Source organism: Strigops habroptila, assembly GCF_004027225.2.
Source record: "Strigops habroptila isolate Jane chromosome 13 unlocalized genomic scaffold, bStrHab1.2.pri S16, whole genome shotgun sequence".
Classification (NCBI taxonomy): domain Eukaryota; kingdom Metazoa; phylum Chordata; class Aves; order Psittaciformes; family Psittacidae; genus Strigops; species Strigops habroptila.
The window spans coordinates 12,106,306-12,122,982 of NW_022651054.1; the positions used below are offsets into that span (position 1 = coordinate 12,106,306).

At 39.7% G+C, this 16,677-nt stretch overlaps 1 protein-coding gene across 1 annotated transcript in view; it reads left to right on the top strand.

Moving 5' to 3' along the window:
• PITPNM3 (PITPNM family member 3) overlaps positions 1-16,677 on the top strand; it is a 75,534-nt gene that overhangs the window by 52,322 nt on the left and 6,535 nt on the right. The window contains exons 11-18 of the mRNA XM_030472960.1: positions 5,372-5,566; positions 6,358-6,506; positions 9,572-9,688; positions 10,376-10,492; positions 12,505-12,653; positions 14,590-14,739; positions 15,592-15,775; positions 16,172-16,300. Coding sequence (XP_030328820.1) covers positions 5,372-5,566; positions 6,358-6,506; positions 9,572-9,688; positions 10,376-10,492; positions 12,505-12,653; positions 14,590-14,739; positions 15,592-15,775; positions 16,172-16,300 — 1,190 coding nt within the window. The remainder of the gene's footprint in view (positions 1-5,371; positions 5,567-6,357; positions 6,507-9,571; positions 9,689-10,375; positions 10,493-12,504; positions 12,654-14,589; positions 14,740-15,591; positions 15,776-16,171; positions 16,301-16,677) is intronic.

Sequence of the window (16,677 nt, forward strand, 5' to 3'; positions counted from 1 at the left end):
CCTTTTGTAATTTAAGGTTCTTCGTTCACAAAGGATTTATTCTAGTGACTGTATAATTATTTTATTTTTCTTTCTCTGATACCTGGGCTTGTGAAAGTATTTCTTAAAGTGAGAGCCTTTGTAGTGTCAACTGGAATAGTAGTTTACTACTCAGTTATGATGAGACCTAGTTACACCAAACTCTAATTATTATGCACTGCCCAAAACAGCCTATCCTGATAATATGTTATGTCATTAAACAATCTCATTCCCTGTTCCTTTTCTCATAAGAATTGATGGTTAAAGTAAGACTAATTTTCTGGTTTGCCTGACATTCCTGCCAGTGCCTCTGTTGAAAAAGACATTCTGATCTGGAAGCCGCATGAAAAAAAAGTTACTACTAGAAGAGAATTTCACCATACGAGTCATAGGGACAGCTCAGCAATAGCACAGGCTGGAGAACATGACAAAAACTAGGAAATGGGGCAGTACTTCTATAGCTGTTGTTCAGTTCTTGCCAATCAAATGAAGCTGTTGGAGCCAGCTGCTCTGTGCATAGGGTTTATCTGATATACAGACAAGTGAAAGTAAAAGAAAGTGCATTGAAGGCACTGCCAGACATCCAGAGTAGGTGGAGAAAACATCTTCATAAACCCTTCATCTGTGGTGACTGCTGACAGAAGACGTAGCAGTAGATAATGGTTCAGACAAAAATGCAATTTATTAATTGGTGGGTTTGGCTGGGTTTTTTTACTCTGAGGGCAAGGCACAAAGTTCAGGCAGTGTTACAACCCTGAGAAAGCCATGTTGGCATGACCTTCTGTTAAACAGTAGCTTTCTCAGCTGCTGCCTAGTTGACATTACATAATCAAAGTACTTTTGTAGCTATTATAAGTAAGCCTTAGCTTTGTGACAGGTCTCTGACCTACCACTGGTCATGTCTTTTGACACTTACTAACATATGGGATTTAATTCCTTTTTTTGCTTTGCTACTGATGACGTGATGCGTTGTATCTATTTCAGGGTTAAAAATAGGGTTGTTCTGCATTAATTCAAAGCACCTGGTTTCAACCCATCCTACTTTTTAGCCATGTGACGTAGCAGAATGTGGATGGTCAGAGCCCTCGGCACTGTTTGCGTCTCTGCCCCACATTTTCCTTTGCAGGATCATTGGAATAATTGCAACATTTTTCTCTTGCAAAGCAGTTTCTTTCTAAGGAAAGTGCTGGAGCGGGCATGCAGGCTGGAGCTGACCCAGCTGTTCTGCTTCACTGTGGAGAGAGAGAAAAGAAGGGCTAAAAGCACAGTACTTCTCCGATTGTAAATGCATAAGATATTGTTAATTTTGTCTGGAGATGGTTACTGTGTGTGCTTGAGGAAGTTGCTTTGCCTCTTTGTTTTGGCTATAACTATCATAATTATCCAAGATGAGACTGTGTAAAATGATCTGCCTTTATTTTAGTTCTCATCAAGCGTGATAGTAAATTTGGATTAGTAGGATAAATTATAAGAACCTTTAGTGACCCTCAGAGCCATGTGAAAGGTTGTTTTGGGTGGGAAGTATCTGTTTCAGTTTTTTAAATGGATGGATAATGCAAGTAGACTGTCCTAGTCAAAAGTTGAGCACAGGCCTTTTAGAAAAAAACAATAGTATGTGCATTTTATTTATCTCTTAACCAGTACTCTCTGTTCCTTACAATTCAACAAAGACCTGATCTACAGAGTTGAAGGCAGACTGCCCTGCCTCTTTAAAATAAAGATAATTCAGGAAACAGGAGAGAAAAAACTGCCAAATATTTCTTCCATTTTATTGATTTGATCTCTTCATAGGAGAGGGGTTACTGATCTTACAATAACAGTATCACAAAATAAACAACAGGTTTCAAGGCACCAGATTTACCAAGCTGATCTTAAGCTAGCCAATATGGAAAATGCAAACAGATATGTTGGCTGACAACATGTTTTCCATTCTATGCAAAATTACTATTTTTACTTCTCTCCCCATCTCCATTTTAGTGGGAATGAAAAACCAAAACTCTTGCAATATTATAATGGGGGAGGAGGGATTAGATTGGGGTAAATTTATGATGGTTTCAGCAGAGCAGCAACAATTCAGAAGCAGGAAATGTATTTTAAAAGCACAACCCAACTCAGTGAATCTTTTGGTAAGGGAAGCAGAAAGTGTGCATCAGAACACTGCCAATCATGAGCACTAGATATATACATGAAATATGGCTCTCATTTGTGGGATTCATTGCACCTTCTTCTGTGGAATTTCCTATTGGTTGATGTTTGGGTCAGGGTTCTAGTTCAGATAGACCCCTAATGGGGTGCAATTTGGCATCTTCCCCGTTTCTTACTGCTTATGTCCATGGATTCTGCTACTCTATTCAGTGAACTGATTTGCTGTGGTTTTTTAGGCCACATGATTTGAGATTTGTTGTCAGAAGGACCAGGTGCCTTGCTGTTCAGTATTCAGTATTTCAGACTGTTTACTTCTTTGTGCTGCTTCTTTCGCTACATAGACTGTATAATACTTCCTCATCTTGTGAGGTAAGTAATGGGAAAGCAGCGTTGCGTTTTCAATTGTCTGTTGGAGTCTATATAGTTTGCCTAAGACAAGGGAAGTAATAAATTGTACTTTCATTCTTTTCACCTCCATAAAGCTTTCCTGTAGCCACACGTAGCTTTCCTTCCTATATGGCGTCAACAAGAGTCCTTTGAAAGAACAGTATATTGCAGTTTCTGTAATGAAAACTCAAAGCACATGTTCCCATGGAAACTACAACTGAACATAATCTGTCCAAATGACATACCCACCACAGAGTGTTAGAATTTAAGTGTTTCTCTGATTCAGTTGCAGGGCAGTTCCTTATGTTATCCCATGCAGTTGAGATATTCAGGCTTATGTTGAAACAAGTCAGAATCTTCCTAGCCATATCTGCTTTTTGGAAGGGAGGAGACTGTGGGGAGCCATGCTACTATTCCTTTTCTTTGAGTGGTGACATGTTTTACCAGTTCTGATAATCTATAGGCACTTAGCCTTCCAGTGTGTTATTTAAGGAAGGGTGTCCTTGAAAGCAACAATTTGTTGTGTTCTCCTGTGTGCACCATTGAGGAATTCATTGCGTTGAGAGTTGGTAATACTTGGAAAGTTGAAGAGAAACTTATTCCAGGTCTTTACTACATAAAGAATCGTATGACATAGTGCCCTACCCAAGACCATGTGAGATAAGCACAGCATGATTACAGTTATTTGTCTGGATGGGGCTGAAATATGCTCAAAAAAAGAGCAATACATCATAGAATCATAGAATCATAGAATCGTAAGTGTTGGAAAGGACCTTAAGATCATCTAGTTCCAACCCCCCTGCCATGAGCAGGGACACCTTGCCCTAAACCACGTGGTTCAAGGCTCTGTCCAACCTGGCCTTGAACACCGCCAGGGATGGAGCATCCACAACCTCCCTGGGCAACCCATTCCAGTGCTTCACCACCCTCACTGTAAAGAACTTCTTCCTTATATCTAATCTAAACTTCCTCTGTTTAAGTTTGAACCCATTACCCCTTGTCCTACCACTACAGTCCCTAACGAAGAGTCCCTCCCCAGCATCCTTGTAGACCCCCTTCAGATACTGGAAGGCTGCTGTGAGGTCACCACGCAGCCTTCTCCAGGCTGAACAGCCCCAACTCTCTCAGCCTGTCTTCATACGGGAGGTGCTCCAGCCCTCTTATCATCCTCGTGGCCCTCCTCTGGACTCGCTCCAACAGCTCCATGTCCTTTTTGTGTTGAGGACACCAGAACTGTACGCAGTACTCCAAGTGAGGTCTCACAAGAGCAGAGTAGAGGGGCAGGATCATCTCCTTCAACCTGCTGGTCACACTTCTTTTGATGCAGCCCAGGATACGGTTGGCTTTCTGGGCTGCAAGCACACACTGCCGGCTCATGTTAAGCTTCTCGTCAACCAACACCCCGAAGTCCTTTTCTGCAGGGCTGCTCTGAATCTCTTCTCTGCCCAGCCTGTAGCAGTGCCTGGGATTGCCCCGACCCAGGTGTAGGACCTTACACTTGGCTTGGTTAAACTTCATAAGGTTGGCATCGGCCCACCTCACAAGCGTGTCAAGGTCCCTCTGGATGGCATCCCTTCCCTCCAGCGTATCAACCGAACCACACAGCTTGGTGTCGTCGGCAAACTTGCTGAGGGCGCACTCAATCCCACTGTCCATGTCGCCGACAAAGATGTTGAACAGGACCGGTCCCAACACCGATCCCTGAGGGACACCACTCGTTACAGGTTTCCAACTGGACATCGAGCCATTTACCACAACTCTTTGCGTGCGGCCATCGAGCCAGTTTTTGATCCACCGAGTGGTCCATCTATCAAATTGATGTCTCTCCAATTTAGAGACAAGGATGTCATGCGGGAACATCATCAAGGGACATCTGCTTTCTTTTGTATTAAGTGCACTGAACTCAGTCTCCTTTTGTTCACTGTTTTAATCAATTCAAGGGGTTTGTTCTCTGAAAAAAACAACATTGAGGGGTCAGCTACTTTTGCTATGCACTTTTCTATATATCCTATATCTCTCAGTTGAGGTTCTGCTTTTCCTAGGTACAGGAAGGATGTGCAGGCTGCTTCAAGCAAATTTACCAGTAGTGCTTTTATTTAAATGCACATCTGTTCTTACATAGAAACATAGAATGGTTTGTGTTGGAAGGGACCTTAAAGCTCATCCAGCTCCAACCCCCTGCCATGGGCAGGGACACCTTCCGCTAGACCAGGTTGCTCAAAGCCCATCCAACTGGTCTTGTTTCAGAACACCTCGGAAGGAAGGCTGTGTTTCATTTCATTCAGTAGGGGTGTTAGCCATGGCCCATAGCTTTATCAGAATGACATGAATAAACAAGAATTCTGTTCCATTTGGGAACACACAAACCAGTAGATAGCCTTGGTGAAGGTTCTCTTCCTAAAATCATTTTGCTCATGTCAGAAAGAGGACAAGAGAAGTATCACAGACTCCTGGGGCTGTGTAGCTCTTCTCAGAGAATGCTTTTAAAATGGGTAGGGTTGAGTGTGAAGTAAAATATCCCAACATCCCTACCCAGTTTAGAAGATCTTGGCCAAAAGCACCCAGCCGCCATTGCATTTTGATGGCAGTAGGGTGTGCTTTCTCTACGTAGTCATGCTGTCCTACTCACTCTGAGGAAGTTTCATCCAAGGTCATTAAATCTGATATTATTCAGGAAAATGCTCATTAGCTCTATATTTAACACCACCACCCCCCCAGTTTCCAAGCCATGTTCTTAATCCCATTGTATTGTTGTTATTGTTGTTGTTGTTATTAATATTATTGTTGTTGCTGTTGTTATTTTCATTTCTGTAACCTGCAGGTGATGCTATTCACAACCACAGTGCTCTTTTCCTTGAGAACAGCTCTTTGAACATACCTTTCTCTCAGGAGGGTCCTGGATCTCCAAATGCATCTGATCAACTACAGGGAAAAACAAGAAAGTTGAGCTTGGCCAGCACAAACAGTGAAAACTCAGGGTCAACAGAAAGCTTGCCATCAGCATACCTCACTAACAGTGAGTGAAGCCTGGTGCTATGTGTTGTCTGATACAACAGCAAACCTTCCCTCCACATCCTTTCTGTGGAAAAGTTTATTACGAAAAGGAAAATTACCTGCTTGGAGATTTGGGGAGAATGAGAACAGCTGAAGTTGCTACGAGTTTGTATAATGTATAAGTTTCCTCTTCTGTTTATAATTAAGTAGATAAAGTAATAGAAGTGAAGTCAGTTTTATATTAAGGTGCCATTCATTAATAGTCATTAAGGGTCTCATATAACAGGGGTTTAGAATCATGTTCCAGGCATGAAGAAATACAGATATATAAAGTTTGTTACCTGTAGATAAAATTGCTATAAATCATTATATTGCATTGTTATGGACTGTTGGAATATTGGAATATTGATATATGACTGGAATGGATATATGACTATCCAGTCATATATCAATATTCATTTCACTATTTGGGAAGCATTTGCAATTCTTACTCTGTAATGTGATCGTAAAAGTGCTGGTCTTTCACTGCGCATTTTCCATGGAAGCAATCGGAATCATGCTGAAGTGATTTCCGCTTCCTAAAAACTTTGGCCCAATAGAACTATTTAGATTGCAGACAGATAACTGATGATGCAGTCAGTGAAAACAGTTACTTTCATGTTTGGTAGATACCTTTAACAGACTTCAAATGCCAAGATTAAAAAAGTAGGAGACTTCATTCAATTATCTAGCTTAAACATAATGACAGCAAGAGATTTATTGAGAAGATATCTTATAGAAATGTGATGCTAATTTGTTTGGTTTGTTTCATAGTTACTGCGAAGTGGTGGGGAACAAAACGAATAGATTATGCCTTGTATTGTCCAGATGTGCTGACAGCCTTCCCAACTGTGGCTTTGCCGCATCTCTTCCATGCCAGCTACTGGGAATCAACAGACGTTGTGGCCTTCATTTTAAGACAGGTCATTGATCTTTTTTTCTTTTGTCTGTGCAGTGAATAACCTTGTGATTGTTACTTGCATCTTCCAAGGGTGACCAGTCTTTTAATCTTCAGTTCAGTTAGATGGCGAACTGTGGCTGCATCACATACGATGATCACATACAACGGGATATAGGAATGACAAATGTGGATTTATTGGAGAGATGAAGTGGACAGCGAGCCCATCATTAGCACTACTGACTCTGTGACTGGGAACAAAGCGCTGTCATGCATACGTTACTCACCCCTCCCATGCTCCAGATCAGTATAACACTGCATTATGTATTAATTTCCTCCAATTTTTGAAGGAATAGGCTATCTCCAGCCTTATTTAATTATGTATTTTGCTACTGAATATAAAGCTGTTAGCATACATTTGGTAATAAACCAGAAGTTTGAAAGTACTGCTCCCGTATGAAGGGCAAGTCTCTCCTGTAACTATACTGGAGTATTTTAAAGCATTGTGTGCACTGTCTCCTCAGAATTTATTTCTGAGTCGTATGATGGGTCTCTTGTTCCTACTGTGTCAGTAATAAGACAGCAGCTCTCAGTGACTTAGGAATAATACAGTGCTCAGACCTCTAGAGAAAGTGGTGGGACTGAGACATCTCATCTGGGGTGAAAAAACAAAACAAAACAAAAAAGTGGTGTTCTAGTGAAACCTGCAGGATAAGTGTCCCTCCAAGGACCCAAAGTGACCCTCACCCAAAAGGCAGTCACAGGAAGTTTAATTTGGATTAACCCAAGAAATCCATGTGCTTTTTACATCCAGTGAATGATGAAATGCTGCCAGGCAAACAGTAATGAGAATAATGCAGAAAACTCCACTGTTTTTTCATTAAATCAGTTTGGCAGGTATCTGTGCGCCTGCCTCTTTAGCTGGTCTCTGAGTGTTAACTCCCTCTGCCTCCTGCTCCCAGTGCTGGTGTCAATCATGTTAGTTCCTTGGGGGCTCACCTGGTAGCTTCTGGGAATGGAAGCTCAGTGGCTGAATGCCCTCCAGTCCAGAAGTGCTTCCGAGTCACACAGTGCCGTTGTACTGAGCCCCTATCTTTATATGGCATCCTGAGTGGAGCGTGCAGCCCACAGCCTGGCCGGTAACCAGACCACTTGCGAAGCTTTTCATTGCTGTTTTTAATTTAAGAAATTCTAAGAGTCCTTCCACCTCTTGCTGTTCTTTCAGAGCATCCTTTCGTATATCAGATTCCAGTCAAAATGTATCATTAAGTAATGCAGAATTTTAAAAGCTAATTTTAAAAACTTTGTTTATAACTAGAATCACCGTAATGAAGGCAAAGCAAAAGTTGCTGAAGAGTTTTTCCGTGAATGAGAACAGTCTCCAGAACATGAATCTTATTTGATGCTCCTTCAACAGTAGCGGAGAGGTTTCTACTGGAAGTGAAAGGATGCAAATTGCTGTTTTTTCTGTTTGAGGGCCTTAGATAATTGTACCTACATGTTTCTTCTCTCCTTGGAAGCTCTCTTATAGCTCTTGTCATCTCATCTTCTCTCTCAGGACATTTTTTGCCTTGAATCTATCAGAACATTCTCTCATCTTGCCTTTCAAATGCCTCCTTTACCCAGTTGTCTGTTAACAATCATTCCTGCTTTATTATACTTGTTATTTCTGTGCATTCATATCAAGTTGCATTGTTCTGTCTTACCTAGCCTTGTATGCGCATTGGAGCTTTTAGGATTTAATAAGCCCTTCAAGCATTTGGAACGTGCCTGTAAAGCAATATGTGGGCTTATAGAACTACATAAAGGACTGATTAGTTCCAGCATAGTCTGGACATTCTGCCCTTAGTGGGGATGAAGTTTAAGGTTAATGGCTTCTGAATGCCCTGTGGGCACATGCATTTCCTGCACATGACCTCTAGTGAATAGAATTTATACTAATAATATATTATATATTATAATATCTAAAATATATTATTATATTATTATAATATATTAATAATACATTATTACATATAATAATTATTTATATTATATAACAATTTTTTGTTATATATTATATAATATATAATTAATAAATATAATTAATTTGTTAAAAAACACACTAACCTCTCAGCATTACTGTGATTTGTTGCAAGCCAACTGCGTTGCTGAGGCTGAATGAAGCAGGGTTTTACTCAAGGGACTTCATATGAGACATCTTTCAAAATGATTGTAGGCCACTCTTCAAGAGAAGGCAGCCAGGGTGGAAAACTTCAGCACAGAAAACCAACTGTTCAACTTGAGTAATTTTCTGCTAGCATGTGAAAGAGGCAGACTAAGCTATTTCTCATTCAAAATGAAGTAGCCTCATCCTGTCCATGATCCCAGAGTGCAACCTCAGATTTCAGTAAGACAGGGCTTGTGGTTTCAGTTGAAACAGCACATTAGCCACAGATTTTGAAACCTGTGGTTTCAGGTTGTATCCTGAAATCTGAGTTGGACATGCAAGTTTCTTGGTAAGTGTGCGATATTTAGGTTGTAAGAATGTGTAGCTTGTATGACGTGTCACAAGTTATAGTCCTCTTAACCTCAGATATTACTAGCCACAAGCCAAATCCTGAGCCTGTCACCTGCTGCAGTGGTAAGTAATATCCAGTAGGTGATAGGAACCAATTTGCCTGGGTATATGTATAGGAAATCAATACAGATGGAGTCAGGAATCTGAGCTCTGACCCATAAAGGACATTAAAAAATATTTCTGTGGTCTTAAGCTGCTTTACTGACTTTGCAGACCACGAGCAGACAATGTACCTGTTACTTATACCATCCTAATGTTTTCACCATTTTCTCTGGAAGAATGTGCAAGCTCTGTTGTGAGTGGAAAAGCTGTTCAACAAGTACTTGAGAGTAAGTGTTGGCCGAAAGGGTGAAAGCAGTTTGTCTGTACAATTAATGTGAACATATGACCTGTACCTCTTTCTGCTTTCATTGTGCTTTTGGCTCTGCAGTGTCATTCAGCTGGGAAGGCAGTGCACTTTCCCTTTCTTTGCCAAGTACTACGACTCCCCAAGCCACACACTGTTTATTAAAATATTTATATAATTTCAGGTTATGAGGTATGAAAATGTAATTTTCAAGGAAAATGACAACCTGGATCCAGCAACACTAAGTCCGTCCAATCCACGGGAAAAATGGCTACGCAAAAGGACACATGTCAAATTGAGAGTAAGTGTAAATCTGAATATACATGGCAGCTGTAGAACTTGGGTTCAGCAGCAATTTAAATAGTGTTTGATCTCCCAAAGCATGAGTTTATGTAACTGAATTACTAAAGAGCTGAAAACTGCTACTGTAATCCAGAGGCAAAGAAATGAACTGCTAGGAAGCAGAAACAATTTATTCTTGGTTTATCAACTACATGTTGGGAGAAAGTATATTTCTTTCTTTAAATAACAGTGAGACCTTAAGTTTCAGTTAAGCAAAGAGGTTGCTTCTGTTTTCATAAATTCTAGATGAATCCATAACTCAAGAAAAAAATATTTCCTTCATTCTTCAGATGCTACTTCAGTTAGAAGTGTCAGTTAAGATGCATGTGTCTTGCACATAATCATGTGAATCTATGGCCCACTTGAAATGAAAGATACTTGGGATTCCCTTAAATGTTCCCTCTGATTTGGTTATCTTGAGCACTCTCACTAGAAAGTCTATTCAGGAACCCACCATTACTGGAAATCTGTCTCCAGCTGAAATAGTAATGTAGTTTTGGTAGGTGCTCTGCTGTGCACTGTGATATACCTCAGACACACTGTCCAGGGCTGTGTTTCTGTGTGACTGTTCATAGTAACATAATAGAGCCAGTAGCCTCACTACAAAAGCAAACACCACCCTTCCCACTTTCTGCTCTTGTTTCAGAATGTGACTGCTAATCACCGAGCTAACGACGTCATTGCAGCAGAAGATGGTCCTCAGGTACTCGTTGGGCGCTTTATGTATGGCCCTCTGGACATGGTGGCTTTAACAGGTGAAAAGGTAAAGTCCCAGTAATCAATTTCCTTGTTTTTCTGAACCAGCTTTTACTCGAAACAATTGTTGAATGTAGCACACGCATGTAGTACCAGAGAAAGCCTTGCAGGAGGGGAAGTGTGTCAGTAGCCCCCACCACTTCAGCAAAAATGTTTTCCACTGTAAACAGATTATTGTGTGCTTGAAGTCATATTCCCATTTCAGAAGGATAGAAATGAACAATAAGCTGTGTTTCCACAGTGGGCAAACAGATTCATGTTATGCTTGGGTATTGAATAGAATCCTGTTATTAAAATCTCTTGAAAGAAACTGCTAAGTAAAAATGTTAAGATTATTACTAATTACTGCACTGAGGAGAATTCCATACTCAGTAATGAATTACTGATAGTTTTCATTCTAATTTTGAGGGGTTTTGAAACTAATAGAAATACTGTCTGTATTTTTTTTTCACACTTCTATGTTGTCCCTCCAAGGATCTCAAGTAACTTTACATAAAAGGCTATATTTCATAATCTCTTGATATGGAGAAGGAAAACTGAGCCAGAACAGTTCAATGGCCACGGTCATCAGAATGCTGTTCTAGTAGCTTTCACATTGCTATTGAAAAAAAGAAAATGTTGATCAGAAAGAACCATAGTTGTGCAGATTTCTCAGAATGCCCAGTGCAAACTTAACAACTGTTTTTCTGAAGCACACACACACACACACATACCCTGCCCCCATCTTTATTGGCTCGACTTAAGAAAATGTATTAAAGAGGAAGAGTAGAAGGTCAGAACAGAATGGCTGAATAAAACAAAGTTAGAAGTATGATTCTCAAAAGAAAATATTTCTGTTCCTGGTTAGTTCTTATATTCCGTTGTGGGTTGGAAGGAAGTTAGACTTTTCCCTAGCAAATCATGAAAATGTTTTCCTTGGCCCTCTCACCACTAGTGGCACGTTTGGAAGTTGGAAATTCAGAATCAGTTAGGGTACAAAGTAAAGCTTTCTCCTACTTATCCCATCTAAGACTTTAAAAGGGGCAGTTGGTACACATCTGTATGCAAACTGTGAATTCACTTTGCAGTCAAGAAGCAGAAGAAATTAGTAGACCTGTTGTTTAATCCTGATAATAACTCTGGTTCAACAGTACCTGTCATTTTTTCCCCTGCACCAAAGCTTATGCCTTATAAGAATTCAGTTCTGAATTTCTTCAGTTTAGAATAAATTTAGTGTTATTCATAGTTATATCCCAATGTCATGTAACATCGTAATGTCCAAGAAGAGCATATCTGCAGAGTTTTATCAAGGATATCCACAGCATGATCTTGTAAGCTGCTGGTGAATTTTGTAGAGTATTTGGCAGCATGTTGAGCGCTGAAGTCCACATAAAACTTGTATGCCTAAGTTCTGTAAAAACTGAGTACAGAAGGAGAGCTTGTCAAATATCTCCCTCGTATTTACTGATGTACTTATTGGTAAAAAGTGCCAGTCCAAGTCAGACAAAGTATTTCATACAATTTATGTTGATGAAATATTTCAGTTAAGAAAGCCATATTGATGAAACCTTTTGAAAAAAGAAAGAAAATCCCAATAATGTGAAGTGGTTAGGTTTTGCATTTGTAGGCAAGGTTGTGATTTGAGAAAGATTCAATTTTGCTAATAACCAAATGAAATTTTACATTTTGTAGATTTAGTTTGCAAAACTATCACACACACATGCAAGCTGAAATGATCTGTTTTTCTAGTTTAGAGTTCCTGCCAAATTTCTGAGTTCTATACCTTCGTTTGACACCTGCAGTGCTGAGTGCTTTAAATGATGAAGGCAATAAACTCTTGTGTGTTAGGAAGCATTTCTAATTGAGATACCCTTTTGTGAAGATTTTACTGAGTTTTGAAATTCCTTCAAACTTCTTTGTAAGGTTTTAGTATAAGCCATAGTCGGAGATACTAAAGTAATCTAGGCTTGGCAGGTCTTGTAAATAGAGGGCACGTGTTGCCTTCTATCACAGTAGATGACTGGTTTGTTGGCTTTGCAGGTTGATATCTTCATAATGACGGAGCCATCTTCGGGTAGGTGGGTGTACTTTGACACAGAGATATCCAACAGCAGTGGCCGGATATCCTACAACATACCCAAACAGAAGAGACTAAGAGTTGGTGTGTATCCCATCAAAATGGTGGTCAGGTAATGGCTCCAAGCTGGAACTACAGCTGTGATGGGTTGTTGTAATCAGGGAGACACTGAGGTGTGTAAGATTAAAGGGGATGTGGAGGGAGATTTTGGTCCATTACCTTTTCTTGGACTTGTCACTGTGTTGTCAGCTTAGATTTGAAACAGTGATCATCTGTTTACTGGCCAGTTTGGAGGCATCCAGGCCAATGAGTTTATTCTTATTGCAACAGAAATCCTCAGTGCAATTCAATTTAGGAGCACTTGGTCTTGCAAAATATGGGACTGGATGACTGTAATCAGTCTTCTTATGGCAAGAATGTATGGCTTGGCATATTCTGCAGCCTGTTCACTGGGGAAAAGACTGCTAAAGGGTATCACTTTGTGTCCTTCAGGCTGAAAAGAAGCTTTTTCTACTGAAATTAACAGTAGAGGATATACTGCCTTGATCTCAGCCATCACCTGTTAATCTGTTGATGTCAGGCCTATCAAAAGAGTTACCTTAATTTAAATTGGGAAAAAGGGAAAAAAAAAATCAAAACAGCACCTGAAAATAACAATTCATTGACTTCCAATGTCAGCTCTCCTCTCTCCAGCATTTCTTAAAGTCTCTAGGCTAAGTAAAGCATGAAGAATGAAGATGTGTGAAATAAAATTTGTTACCCTCGGTGCAGGACTGGGGTAGATGTGCTTTTAAAAACCCCTCATGTTTAATAAAAGTCCAGTTTAATTTAATCCAGAGTTTTAGTTTAATGTTGCACTTAGAATGAAATTTCCTAGCCACTTAGGAAGTAGCTCTACAGTTTCCTTTGAACTTTGGAGGCTAAATCAGTGGGATGAATTTAGCCAAAACAGAACATGCTGTTACCCACCAGTTAACCAAATCCAAAGTCAACTTAAAATCTTACGTAGTGCTAATTGAGGAGAAAGAAATGTTTTACCTCAGTGTAATAGAACAGACAATCAGTTCAGGAAGAAAGACTTACTTAAAAATGAATTAAGGTGTATTCAGAAACCAAGCTCCCATGGGCTTTTAGACTGCAGGAGTAAGTTTTAAGCAGAAAATGTTGTCTTTGCTCATTAAACTGTGCACACATACTGTAAGAATTTTCATCACCAAGTACAAATTTCTATATCATACAATAATCATATTTCTAAAGGAAAGAAAATACGGTCTTCAGGTTACGGTTTTTAGGCAACATGAGATCATGGGATGGTAAGAGCTTTTGAATGCTTGGTGCTTTATTAGTGTCTTAATGTCCAGACCTCTTGGGGAAAATACATCATGAGGAGAAGATTGCATTTCACATGTGTTTCCATGAGAAAAGCTATCTATGACTGCATTTCTCTGGATTGGCATTCCCGTTGTAATTTGCAAGGATAAAGGGATGGGTAATGCTAGTACTACCAACTGTTTATCTAATGGAGAAAAGCTGATTTGTGTAAGTACATGCCCACAAAAGGTGCATATCAATTCTTCCTTTTAATTTCTAATAATTTGCCAGTAACTGCAGACTGCCTGCAAAAAAATGTAGCTAATTTCTGTGTGCTGTGTATGTATGGGGGTGTATGTGTGTGTATATATAGCATTCATGTCTTATATGTGTACATATATGGACATATATACATACAGATAGCATGTTTGGGTAGCAATTTGAGTACTTTCGTTGTACTGTTTGGGGGTGTTTTTCCTAATTCTTTTAGGAAAGTATAAAGGATATTTATACATATATGATTTCTTACTAAAGTCAGCTTCCATATTTCTCTTTGGAAAGCTATTCCTAAAAGTGTGAGTTTTAATTGCCCTACAGAGGACTGGAATCAGAAGCCCTATTTGAGAGTGATTTTTGAAGCTGTAGATCCAGACAGATACAATTTCAGGTCTGGAACATGCAGAAAATACATCCTGACATTTTGCTTTTTAATTGTATTTATTGCTTTGATTCTCCAGAGGGGACCAGAGCAGTGCTGCAAGTTACTTGACTGTGCTTCCCCGAGGAATGGAATGTGTTGTGTTCAGCATTGACGGTTCATTTGCAGCAAGTGTTTCAATAATGGGAAGTGACCCCAAAGTCCGAGCTGGGGCTGTTGATGTTGTCAGGTACGTGGGGTTTGCACACTTCATGACTTAAATCTCTGACTTTCCTCTTTGAACACAATAGAAAGGAAGAGGGCAGAATAGGGTTTAAAGGCCAGTATTCTTTGCAGATATATTTGTATATTTGCTTGGACATCAGGTCTGCCTGACTTTCAGAGGAATTTTAGAATGCTGTGGTTTACTTGGAAATTTGCAGTGTAAGTTGCGTAAAATTAAAAGTTGCCTCTTGGGAATATGGCCTTAATGTGTGTGCAGTGAATTAATAATGACTGCATGAGTTACTGTGATTAACAGAGAGTGTGCTTTGTGTTTCACTGTCTTCAAATAAGGACATACTTCTGCTTCAGAAATAGTAAATGCCATGAATGCAAGAGCGTTTTTTGGAAGAAGAATAAAAAGGCCTTTTAATTCATTCCTGCAAGATTGTTAGTGTTGCACTGGATGGGGAAATACAGCTCTCATTTTGGAACTTGCACAAGAATGGAGGCATGTCAGTTTTCAAGGGTTTTCACTCTTTACAGCTGAAATGGCAGGAATCTTGTTAAAGGTTTCAAAGGAAGCAGGACTTGATGTGAAGCAAGGTCTACTCTAAATAAATTTTAAAATAGCTCTCATATTTTATACATTTATATATTGAATAAATATCTCTCTTGCTCCTCTCCATCTTCTTCAAGATGTAGACATTATTAATTAATTTGTTGATAGCAGCAGAGACTTAGACATGCTGCTTTCCACTTGTTGAAGGATAAGGTCTGACTTCTAACTGAGTATGTGCTAATCAAAGAAATGCTGACCTAACCTGTGGGTATTGTTTCTCTTTCTGCACCTACATCATTTACTTGCTGTTTCTGACAGGCATTGGCAGGACCTGGGATATCTGATTATCTATATTACTGGCCGTCCAGATATGCAAAAACAGCGTGTGGTTTCATGGTTGTCTCAACACAACTTCCCACAAGGGATGATCTTCTTCTCAGATGGACTTGTTCATGACCCACTGCGACAAAAGACCATTTTTCTCCGGAATCTCATGCAAGAGGTACTAGAAACCTGTTTATAACCTTAAAATGCTTTTTGTTTTGCAGATACTCAGTAAAATTAGAGATCTCCCTTCCTTTTGAACAGTAAGTCTCACTGGCCATAACAAAGTCTTTTTGCCATTCCTCATTTCTCACTTTTTAAAAAGCAAGGAATGCTGATAAAACATCCAAAGGGGCCTCCTGGCATGACAAATGAATGAGCTGCTTGTTCTTTCCTGTGTGCTTATCAATAGCTCTTGATAGCATGCAGGCAGAGGCAGATTTAGCTTTCTGTGGTTTACAAAATGAAGTTGTTAACAATGAACTCACCTGCTGCTTCATTGCAAAACAAGTGCCATCCTTGCAGTGCATGGTATTCAGTAGAGTGTTCACTTTGGAAGTAATATTTGTTTCAGTGCCACATCAAAATCTGTGCTGCGTATGGTTCCATGAAGGACATTTCTGTGTACAATGTCTTGGCTCTGTCACCATCCCAGATCTACATAGTTGGACGATCAACAAAGAAATACCAGGCACAGTGTCAAGTAAGTAACTCTTGCTACTCAATCAGAAAGTCCTAGGGGGAACAAGGAAATGCATGCGTGTGAATGCCTGTGCAAACACACACCCACTCAATAAAGATAAAAAGCAGAGACAGTGTTTCAGAGAAAGAAGGGCAGTTTTGGTTTCATATGAGGCATTTTCTGGCAGGGTGGACAGTAAAGAGAATTGAGTGGTCATAGGTTATATCTGCAAGTGCATGTATAGCATATTACTGAATGACAAAATACAGGTCACTGGAAAAAAAAAAACAAGCGAGGGGAGAGGAGTATTAGTGCTTTGTAGGTATCTAACTGGGATGCCAAAGATGGAACTTAATTCCTCATAGAGCTCATAGGTTGAGGCAGCAGTAATTTGTCAC